The following is a 12,428-nucleotide window of genomic DNA, read 5'->3' as shown; positions in this document are numbered from 1 at the left end:
TCCTTCTGAATCAAGGTTTAATAAAATGGAGATTAATTTAAGTGAAATTAATAAAATATTTTAATGGATTATAATTTTTTAAGTTTTAATAGTAAAAAGTTCTGCACCCGTAAAAAAAATATGAACAACTGGAACAAGAGTGGCTTCAATCTGCATTTGTTTGCAACCCACTATTTCCCAAATACCATAGCTTTAATGCAGCAGTATATAACCATTAACACTAGATTTTCCAGATAAGAGAAACTGAACCATGTGTGAAAAAAGAGAGATGAGTGTTTATTCATGTTCAGTCTCAGTACACAAGCAAAGGTTTATCTTTTTTTTTAAGGCCAAAAATATTTACCACTTCTAAATAAAACATAAATTTATTGGTTTACATTTATTGAATCTTTTAAATTCATTTTTATTAATGCAGATTTTAATACAAGGTTCCTTTTATTCAGTGGTGGGATTCAAATATGTGAACAACCGGTTCTCTATGTGGATGCCACTTCCGGAAATCCATTCTGGGCCTGGGCAACAAAAAAGTAGCTACCAGTTCTGCTGAACTGGTGCAAACTGGCTGGATTCTGAAAAGCTCATTAAAACTTTAACCGTATACACAAGTTCCTGGAAATAGGTTGACTGAACTTTTGAGCTCAGGCTTCAGGACTGCAAGAAAATGAGTCTTGAGTTCAATGGAGAAAACTATTCCCTCATTATATAAACTTCTAGAATCTTTTATGTTTAAATCTTTAGATAACCTTGGTCAATATTGAAAGTCAGGTCAACTTGGGATAAAGCTATAATTTTACACACACACACACACTTTACATACATGTCAATTATTTGTGTAAATTTTCCTTTTGTGTATGATGAATTGGATGTATGTGTGTGTGTATGTGTGTGTTTAAAAATAATTAATTAAAGGAATTTGGTTACTTAAAAATCTATAAAGCAACAACAAATAGAAAAAGTATGCTTTATCACGGTCTTAGCATTTTATAATATGGAATTTCCTTGGGTTTTTCAGTGCACAGGTAGTATTTATATTGCAACACTATAATTATCCTTCAACATAAACAAAGAAAAAATAGAGAATATTTGGACATAATTTACACTAAAAGATATATTCCCCCCTTTTTAAAGTAACAGTTAACAAATTCTAATGTCTCCTCATCAAAAAAATAGAGCTAGACATGTAGATGCACAGTTGCATGAGAGAAACATTCTAAAATAAACAAAAGAGGTGCACTTGAGTTTACTGAATACATTAAAGCCAAACTAAAAAAAAATGCCACCCTTTTCCTCAGAACACTCTCCTGTAGCAATATTGGGCTAAATTGTTTAGTGAAATGAGAGTGCTGTTTATTTCATCTTATGAAATGGCTGAAGTTTTCCATTTTTTTTGTTTTTCTTTAAAAATGTCTTGTATCTTTCACTCAAATACCAGCACCTGCAGCTTCAAAGGCTGTCCTTCCAAAAATATCTTGGAAGAGGGTAAGATGATGTCACTTCCTTAAGCATTTTAGGAAGAACAGTTAACAGACATTTGTGTACCTCATGTCACATCTCACTAAATTTTCCTTTCACAATTCTATAGACACAGTGTAGTAAAAGGCAACAATTCTAAAAGAAAGATTGTCATTTTGAAGTAGGAAAATTAGTACAGGTAACCCCCAAGTTATGAATGTTCCCATAGCGAACATTTGAAGTTATGTGATAAGCGTCCCCTAGCGTTTATGAAAAAGTTCCAAAATTACAAATATTGCTGCACCACGGCAGTCATTCACCCTTACGAATGACTGCAGTGGCACTGCAACATTGACCCTGGCTATTCCCTCCCATCCCCAGGTCTCCCTAGGCATTGGGCTTGTGGGTACCTTGCGAAGATCAAGATTCTTTGCTTTCTTGGCTTAGGCCTTCAGTTCGTTCACAGAGAATGGAGACCTAAAGTACCGCAAGATCACACAACATCAATGGTGCAATATCTCACACTACTAATCTCGCGTGATCTCACAGTAGTTTAGGCTGTTCTTTGCAAACAGAGGCCTGATGGAGAACTGTGGCAAAAGCTTTTGCAAAAGCAGGTAAGGGCTGATCATTCGAAGCCTTCCCTCCAATTGCAAATCCTTTTGCATCTTTGCAAAAAGCCTTTCCTGGTAATAATAGAGGCCGGGAGCGATGTGCACAGGCCATTTATAGCGGCAAAGCTAAATTTTGTCAGTCATAACAAGCAAAGGAATAATCCAATAGGTAAATTACATGGGAGATTATGACCAGAATCCAGTGAAGCTAATTCTATATGCTCCTAGAGTACAGAGGCAGCATGGCAAGCTCCCAAAGCAGGCTTCAAATAAGTTGGCTGGTGTGATTTTCAAAGACAAAGATCATGTACAATACCATATCTGAGTTATAAAAATGCATATGAGCCCGAGATAGCAGTGAAGAAATACTAAGATTCTCTGTAATTCTTCATCTAGTGTTTTCTGTTTTTTAGGAGCTGTATTAGCTGAAACAGCTGTTTGAATTAGTGTCATACCATTATAACTTATTTAAAAAATTTAGGAAACAAAAACATATCATTTGTATATCAAAACACAATCATAATCATGATTTCAATAAGCGTGTTTCTTACAGATATGAATTTTTACAAGATGCATTTGGAATAAGATTGAAAAATGATTCACAAAATGTATTGTAATATAAATAATAAAATGGTAAGATAGATCAATGCAACAATTTACAATGGGAATTTGTTTACTTCTAAAAACATTCTTAATATTGTGATTAACAGTTTTCAAAAATGTATGCTATATGTTTATTTGGAGAAGTTATAGACAAACACAATAGTGTTTTTGGTAGCCAACATCCATTAAGAAGATTCATTGGATATTTTTCTGCAAAAGTGAGAAATATGGCTCCAGTTTTTGAGAGAAAGTGACCTGCTCCTCTTTCCAAGTCAAGCTGCTTCCTTCCAAAGTACAAACATTCAAGTATGAGAAAGTTTGAAAAGAAGATGGGACAGAATTGGCATTAGGACGAAAGCAGAGAAAAAGTCTCACCACTAAAGGGTTGAAAAGACACAAATACTTTTTTTGTTGTTGTTATCGGGAGGGTACTAGAATTCACGAAAGCTTTATTGTTGCACTGTCAGGTCATATGATCCCACTGATAAGTGTTTTTATTAATTTAAAAAAATCTTTTATACATTTTCCCCTTATTCTGGAAATTTAGAAATATTTATTGCTATTTGAATTATCCAATACTTTGGATTTAATTCCAAAAACATGCTTGGAATATCTGGAAACACAGAAGTTTAAACTTCTCTGCAGTTCTTTAAAACAGCTGCTAGATTTATTTCATGCTCTGAAGTACCTTTCCTGAATTACTTGAATCACTGCAAAACTCTGATATGAGCAACAAAAACGTTTCTGATGGCTGCATTTTAGAAAACCAATACCAACATTTAGTTTAGTCCTTTTGAAACACATAAAAAGTTAAACAAGAAAAAAGATCAATATTATTCATTGTATTAATAATTCCTTCTTTCTAGGAAAACACAGCAATGAGGTTTATTAACAGAATACTTACAGCTCACTGTAGAATCATTAAAAAGTAGGGCACCAGGAGGAAAAAAAATGTAATTCTGCAGCCCAGTGGAAGCTTTTATAGATCCACATAACATCCCTATAGGTCCAAGTAAATTGTAGAACAAAATCAGTCAAGTAATAGACATTATTAGAAACAAAGAAATACAGATTATTGTTCTTTCTGCTTGTACTGGTTATTGTGGGGTCCACTTGTTTTGCATTGTGCTTACCTAGTTTACATTGCATAGCTTTCAGTGCATGATTTAACAAGTGTTTCACTTTCTTAACTAACTTGTTTCAGCACTTGATACTGATTAGGTCTCAAAGATTTCATGCCTAAAAGAGGATTAGGATCTGTGTTTTTTTAAAGATTGTATGTTCAATACCTTCTATATAAAGATTGTTGTTGAATACATCCAGAATAATAGCACAAGACTTACCAACCCTTGTGGTAAGAAGAATGCCATTGAATAGGTGATGGAGAGCAAATTTGATATTTAAAGCAATTGTTTTCCTTATTGTTTCTTTAAGGTTTATGCGAGAAAGGCAAATGTGAGAAAATCTAATATAACTGATAGTTAAATGTTTTAAAATTGAATGAAAACAGCAGCTTAACGGGTCCCAATGTCAGCACTATTTTCCTATCTAATCCTTTATAGGAAATAGTGTTTTGTTTCTAAATGGTTATATTGTATAAAGTAACCCCTTATGATTGGCATCCCAAACAGCATCCCAAACAGTCATTCTTTGTCCAAATTATTGTCAAAATATTCATTTAATTTCTTTTTACAGACCAGAAGAAATCCCAGGAAAAGATGCAAAAGATACTGGATGAAATTAGGAAGCAGTATTTTGTTTAAAATTATTCTGATATAATTTAACTTGTCTTTCATATTTATGCTTGACTGACATGAGATATTTATATGCTATTGTAACAGAATTTCAAATCAGTGAGTTTTTATGAAAGGGAACATTATGGGCATCTGGATTCCATATGTACATGTGTACATGCACAAACTGACATACATTTTACATTCTTGGTGAAAAGATAAAAAATAATGAAGTACATTGTTCTGCCTTTGTAAGATAGAAATAACTTTAAGAAAAATTGTTTAAAGAATTGATAAAACATAGTACTTTACAATTACTACAATGTGCTGCAAGGAAAATTAGCATTAACATCTTTCGCACAATACAAGATGGCCCAACGGCAACTCTCTTCAATGCAGCATGACAGAATGAATGTGACACAATGTTCAATTGACCTTCTGCTCCTGTAATTTATTTTTGTAGCAGTCAGTTAGATACTTTACAAGATTAGTTTACTAATTTCAATTTATTATTTGATTTAGTATCATGCAGCAGTGGGATAAAACAAATAGTAGCTGAAACTGGCAGGGGGTGTTGAATTTGAAGACTATTGATGGCATGTATGCATGAAAAGAAAGAAAGATTTTTTCTTTCTTTTAGCAGACGTAATTGCTGTCATCACACTTGCATCTCTGAAGTGCCTATCAGACCCAAAGCTTTGGCTTCTTCTGGAGACAATCCACTCTTCAATGTCCTTCTTACTGTACAATCAGAAACAGAAAGAAAAAGATAGTATGAATGTTCTAAAAGGCAAGCTGCACAATCCTATAAGGGAGCACTCAGAAGTATTATTCTTGCTTGCTTTCATTTGCAGGTGTGTGTGTGTGTGTCTGTGTGTGTGTGTATAAACTTTGACAATATTATCACAAACTGAAAAGCAAGTACAAATGTAAAGACAAAGCATTACTTTCCAGAATATAATTGACTCATTGTACATATAAATATCTGAGTGTGAAATCAAGCCATTGCATAGCAAACAGAATACTATTAAAGATGGTTTTATACTTTATTAACAGATTATGTCTTAGTTTCTAGTAGAACTTAGTTTTCAGTCCAATGCTAAGCATTTTTTAAAAATTTTATTTATTTCATTTATATGCTGCACATCTCACCAATAAGGTGACTGGGCTTAGTAATTAAAATAAGATAATGGATGCAATTGTTTATCATAAAAAGACTGACCAGCCAAGTCCTATGCCTGGTAGGGCTTTATAGGTACAACCTGAATTGCATCTAAACTCACTAGTAATCAGTGTAGCTCACACTGCAGTGTCATCAGATGAGCATATTGTGGCATGCCCATTACTTCCTGCACCATTTCTGGACTAGCTGTATCTTTTAATAGTCTTCAAGGATAGTGTCATGCACAGTGCATTGCAACAGTTTCACTAAGGTGGCAAGGGATGAGTAATTGTTTTAAAGGGCTTGTAAAAGGCCTCTTGACCAGAGCTGCTACTCACTCTTCAAGCAGGAACTGAGTCCAAACTGACCCTCCAGTTTGCATATTAGTCTTGAATAGGGAAGTGCAGTCTTCCCAAGATTATTGTTCAGGATTCTTATGTGATGATGATGTGTGCGTATGTGAGATGGACAGATATACATACACCTTGTACATACACTTCCCTTGTGCTTTGTATTGTGTGAACATATAAATAACTTGCATAAAGGAATCCTAAAAGTAGGAAGCCTTGTTCTGGAATATTTCAGACTTTGCAGTACATGGAGAATACCATTTTGAAAAAGAACAAAAAAAGATATTATACCCCCAAGAAAAATGGATTCTGTGTGAAATAGTTGAAGCAATGTCATTTGGTGGAGAAGTACTATGGGATGCGATAAAAGTGCCGAAGTTAAAAGTTATAAAAGTGCGAGGGGAATGTAGACTAATCAGGTAAACTGCTGGATCAGTGAGTGAGGGAAATGTTGGTTTCAAAAAGTGAGAACTGACAGTTATAAATATGCATTTATTTCCCTCATTCATGAGTCTTTGGATTAAAAAAGAAGAGATCCACTTGATATCACTCTCAGAATGATAGGGATATAATCCAGAGAAAAATCTTGTATTGTATCTATATAATATATATATAGACTATAATTTTAAAATAGTATATCACTAGTTAGATAGTGATATCTAACTTTGATGGGATAACAGTATAAACAATAATCTCACACATTACATTTAGTGGTGCTACTTCACTAAGGCTCACAATTCCTGCTATGATCTTTTTGCATTCATGTGAAATAAATATTGAATTGCTTTTGGGAAGACCAAGAAAGCTTTTCCATTTGCTTACATGATTGTAACATTTGGTGTATAAGCCCCTCATTCACTCCTAATCCCTCTTTTGCAGTGTTTGAAAATGGAATAAATATGTGAAAATCAGTAAATTTATTTTCTGTAAAATCTTCTTCACATTTTTCATTGTTGAGAAAAAATGCAGACATAAGGAGAGCAAAGGTTAATATCAGAGCTAATTTTGTAACTCACTAATCCCTCCCATAAATAGGAAAACAAAGCTACCATACAGATTTGTAGTCTGAGAGATCACAACCAGAGTATAGCACTTTTAGAATTGCTGTTACTGTACATGAACTTATTGAGGTGAGGAAGTGGTAAAAAAGCCCTAATTTTGCAAGAGTTGCAATAGGTCATTCCTGGTTTACGGTCAGTTTTATGGCAAATGCTATTTCAGTTGTACATAAAACCTATCAGAATATTGCTTAAGGAGAAATTACCAGCACCTCTTTCAAAATAATAGGGATAATCCACCCATGTTCCCCTGAATAATGGACATTATGCACCCCAAAATAGTGTAGACAGTTGTGATGGATTAACAAAGCTCTAGTAGTGAGATGGGAGCATATACATTTCATAAAATAAATAAATGTCCACTTCATCAATCTGTAACAAATGAGCAATAATAATTCAAATGCATAAGAACTGGTGTGCTATTTGGTTTTTGTGGCAAGGCTGGCTGCTATTGTGCTGGTGTGAGTCAGTACAATGAGGGAGTAGAAAAGGGGAGAAGAATCTTAGGTATGGCCTTGCCATGCAACTGTGTCGTCATGAGGGCTGATGAGCTGCCCCAGCTGTTAATCAGGATTGCTGTGGTACAGATGTAGGCAGCATTCCCTCTGTTCAACGTCTGGGGATACCAAAGCCCTGGGGAGCACATTCACTGGGGGAATATGCTGCCAGTTTGAGCTGTAGAAGGAAAGGATACCTGAAACTTCAGGGAAACCCTACATTTGGAAGTGGTCGGCACAAACCCAAAGGGGAGATAGATGCATTGTAGGAAACAAGTAACAGTGATTGCTCTGTTGATGCATTTATTTCTTCAAGAGATACAGCAAGATGTGGTAGTTAAAATTTCAAACTTACAGTGAAAGCCTATCCTTTCTCATTGAAACTTTGAGTAAGATACTCCTCCTTAACACAACCTCCCTCTCAGAATTGTTATGGGAAAAATACATAAAATGGTCTCCTTATGTAAGCCACATGGGTTTTTAGAGGGGATATAAATCTAACAAACAAAAGTTTATCTTCTTAGGCACTGACTAAGGGAGAAACAGTAGGAGGGAGTGTTCTGACATAGGAAGCAAGGCTTCTTTTCCTCAACAAAATTGCCTACATGTACATGATATAGATGGGAGAAGAATCCAAAAGTGTGATATTTTGTTTTGTTTACAGATAATGAATACTAGTTGAGCTTACTTGACTTCCTGTTTGCTCTTGATCGCTTTCTTTCTTTGGGCACTGCACGCTGACTTGGCACTTGTGTGGCAGACTTAACAATACGATCCATTATCTCATCTGCTGCATTGTCTGTAGCATTAGTCAAATCATCATTGCTAGGGTTCCATGAACCAGCAATGCCTGGAAAATGTAAGCCAAAATATTTAATGAAATTATAGTCAACATAACTGAGTATATTAGACAATCACCCCATGTCGGGCCATAAGTCATATTCTGTGCCTGTTAGGGAATTACAAATTACAAATCAGTGAGAAAGATACATTACTTCTGGGTTTGTCAGAAACACCACTATCAAATAGTAGTTGATAGTGCAGTGGTTAAACTGCAGTATTGCAGGCAAACTCTACCCTTAATCTGGAGTTCTATACTGACAAAACTCCATGGTTTACTCAGCCTTCCATCCTTCCGAGGCCAGTAAAATGAGGACCCAGATTGTTTGGGGCAATATGCAAATAACGCTTACATTGTAAACTGCCCAGAGGGTGCTATAAAGTATTATGGGATAGTTATATAAGTCTACCCCTTCATGGATTACTGCCTTGTCGTGGCGAAGGGGCTTGCATAATTCAATGAAGCTATGAGCTATGCCGTGCAGGGCCACCCAAGACAGACAGGTCATAGCAGAGAGTTCTGACAAAACGTGATCCACTGGAGAAGGAAATGGCAACCCACTCCAGTATCTTTGCACTACTGGGATACAACCCCCAAAATGACAGAATGATTTCAGTTTGAATCCAAGGCAAACCATTCAATATCGCAGTAGTCCAAGTCTATGCCCCAACCACCGGTGCTGAAGAGGATGAAATTGACCGGTTCTATGAAGCCCTACAGCACCTTATAGAACTAACACCAAAAAAATGATGTCCTTATCATCATGGGGGAATGGAATGCTACAGTAGGAAGCCAAAAGATAACTGGAATAACAGGCAAATTTGGTCTTGGAGTACAAAATGAAGCAGGGCACAAGCTGATAGAATTTTGTCAAGAGAATACGATGGTCATAGCAAACACTCTTTTCCAACAACCCAAGAGACAGCTCTACACATAGACTTCACCAGACGGTCAACACAGAAATCAGATTGACTATGTGCTCTGCAGCCAAAGATGGAGAAACTCTATATAGTCAGTAAAAACAAGACCAGGAGCTGACTGTGGTTCAGACCATGAGCTTCTCGCTGCAAAGTTTAGGCTTAAACTGAAGAAAGTAGGGAAAAGCACTAGGCCACTCAGGTATGAATTAAATCATATCCCTGTTGAATATACAGTAGAGGTGACAAATAAGATTTAAGGAATTAGATCTGATAGGCAAAGTGCCTGAAGAACTATGGACAGAGGTTCGCAACATTGTACAAGAGGTAGCAACTAAAACCATCCCAAAGAAAAAGAAATGCAAGAAAGCAAAATGGCTGTCTGAGGAAGCGTTGCAAATAGCTGAGGAAAGGAGGGAAGCGAAAGGCAAGGGAGAAAAAGAAAGATACGCCCAACTGAATGCAGAATTCCAGAGAATAGCTAGAAGAGATAAGAATGCCTTCTTAAATGAACAGTGCAGAGAAATAGAAGAAAAATTTTCTCTTCAAGAAAATTGAAGAGATGAAGGGAATGTTTCATGCAAAAATGGGCATGATAAAGGACCAAAATGGCAGGGACCTAACAGAGGCAGAAGAGATTAAGAAGAGGTGACAAAACTACACAGAAGAACTATACAAGAATGAGCTTAATGTCCCCTATAAACATGATAAAGTAGTCACTGACCTCGAGCCAGACCTTCTAGAATGTGAAGTGAAGTGGGCCTTAGAAAAACTGAGCAACAACAAAGCTAGTGGAGGTGACAGTATTCCACCTGAGCTATTAAAAATCTTAAAAGACGATGCAGTAAATGTGCTACACTCAATTTGCCAGCAAATTTGGAAAATTCAACACTGGCCACAGTATTGGAAAATATCAGTTTACATTCCAATTCCAAAGAAAGGCAGTGCCAAAGAATGTTCAAACTATCGCACCATTGCACTCATTTCACATGCTAGTAAAGTTATGCTTAAAATCCTACAAGCTAGACTCCAGCAGTATGTGGATTGAGAACTACCAGAAGTACAGGCAGGATTTTGAAGAGGCAGAGGAACTAGAGATCAAATTGCCAACATACGTTGGATCATGGAGAAAGCTAGGGAGTTCCAGAAAAACATCTACTTCTGCTTCATTGACTATGCTAAAGCCTTTGATTGTGGTGATCACAACAAACTGTGGCAAGTTCTTAAAGAGAAGGGAGTACCAGACCATCTTATTTGTCTCTTGAGAAACCTATATGCAGGTCAAGAAGCAACAGTGAGAACTGGACACAGAACCACTGATTGGTTCAAAATTGGGAAAGGAGTCCGGCAAGGCTGTATACTGTCACCCTGCCTATTTAACTTATATGCAGAGCACATCATGAGAAAGGCAGGGCTAGATGAATCAAAAGCTGAAATTAAGATTGCTGGGAAAAATATCAACAACCTAAGATATGCAGATGATATCACTCTAATGGCAGAAAGTGAAGAAGAGCCTCTTGTTGCAGGTAAAGTAGGAGAGTGCAAAAGTTGGGTTGAAACTTAACATTAAGAAAACCAAAACCGACATCATGGCATCCGGCTGTCTCAATTCCTGGCAAATAGATGGGGAAGAAATGGAGGTAGTGACAGATTTTATTTTCTTGGGCTCCAAGATCACTACAGATGGGGACTGTAGCCAAGAAATTAAAAGACGCTTGCTCCTGGGGAGGAAAGCAATGGCAAATCCAGACAGCACACTAAAAAGCAGAGACATCACTCTGTCAACAAAAGTGCGTATAGTGAAGGCTATGGTCTTCCAAGTTGCAATGTATGGCAGTGAAAGTTGGACCATAAGAAAGGCTGTGCACCAAAGTATTGAGGCCTTTGAACTATGGTGCTGGAGAAGACTCATGCGAATCCCTTGGACTGTAAGGCGTTCAAACTGATCAGTCCTAGAGGAGATCAACCCTGACTGCTCTTTAGAAGGCCAAATCCTGAAGTTGAAACTCAAATACTTTGGCCACCTAATGAGAAGGAAGGACTCACTGGAGAAGAGCCTAATGCTGGGAAAGATCGAGGGCAATAGAAGAAGGGGACAAGAAGAGAGTGAGGTGGCTGGATGGAGTCACTGAAGCAGTATGTGTCAGATTAAATGGACTCCAGAAGATGGTAGAGAAGGCCTGGAGGAATGTTGTCCATGAGGTCGCGATGGGTCAGACATGACTTTGCAACTAACAACAACAACAACGCTTTGATGAGACATATCACTATGAGCATAAAGAATTGATTGGGTTGGGGAGGTGCTGATTTTTAGCCAGAAACTGGGGAAAAACAGAAAAGGATATCTATCTGTTGGTATCATAGTGCAGATGCTGATTTTTATTCTTCCTGCTTCAAGCATCAATTACAATATGTACAACAAAAGCATGATAAATGTTTACTACTCAATTCTTGGTTCTTAAAAATTTAATGGAAGCAACATGCATTTTACTTTTTATGTTATCTTCATTGTACTGTAAATAAAATTAAATAACATATATATATATATATATATATATATATATATATATATATATATATATATATATATATATATATATCAAAAATTATATTATTGATACAGTGCTTATTACTGTCATTGATATTCATATATTAATTCAATTATAACAGTTATCTAGTTTTAAAAGAATGTGTGATACTTAATTTTGAACTACAGATTTCAGCATAGGAAAGGGAGAAAAAGCAAGAGATAGAATAATATGGAAGTCTATTTTATTAGAACAATAAAGTTGTAAAAGTTGTACCAAATATTATTTTGGTTAAATATTAGGCAAAATCTTTTAGCACTGTGTACTATAGAATCAGGAAGGCAGAGAAGGATGCTGTTATCTTCCCTCCCTCCTCAGAAATCCATTCTGAGGGGACAGGCTGGAGAGGAGGGACAAGGTTTATTTAAAAAGTCAACTCTTGCACAAGAAATTAAAAGACGCTTGCTCTTGGGGAGGAAAGCAATGGCAAATCTAGACAGCACAATAAAAAGCAGAGACATCGCTCTGTCAACAAAAGTGCGTATAGTGAAGGCTATGGTCTTCCCAGTTGCAATGTATGGCTGTGAAAGCTGGACCATAAGAAAGGCTGTGCACCAAAGAATTGAGGCCTTTGAACTATGGTGCTGGAGAAGACTCCTGCGAGTCCCTTGGA

The 12,428-nt window shown here is 36.4% G+C and overlaps 1 protein-coding gene across 2 annotated transcripts in view; it reads right to left on the bottom strand.

Annotated features, from left to right (window-relative positions):
* Positions 1-3,558: 3,558 nt before the first annotated feature.
* FHOD3 (formin homology 2 domain containing 3) overlaps positions 3,559-12,428 on the bottom strand; it is a 341,124-nt gene continuing 332,254 nt past the window's right edge. For both annotated transcript variants that reach the window (XM_083377070.1, XM_083377071.1), the window contains 2 exons: positions 8,158-8,319; positions 3,559-5,143 (listed from right to left, as the gene is read on the bottom strand). In XM_083377070.1, the coding sequence (XP_083233196.1) occupies positions 5,061-5,143; positions 8,158-8,319 (245 nt within the window). In that variant the 3' untranslated portion in view covers positions 3,559-5,060. The remainder of the gene's footprint in view (positions 5,144-8,157; positions 8,320-12,428) is intronic.

Source organism: Vipera ursinii (assembly GCF_947247035.1).
Source record: "Vipera ursinii genome assembly, chromosome: Z".
NCBI classification, from domain to species: Eukaryota; Metazoa; Chordata; class Lepidosauria; order Squamata; family Viperidae; genus Vipera; species Vipera ursinii.
The sequence above is the reverse complement of the archived record's forward strand: the minus strand, read 5'-3'. Positions and strand labels throughout refer to the sequence as shown.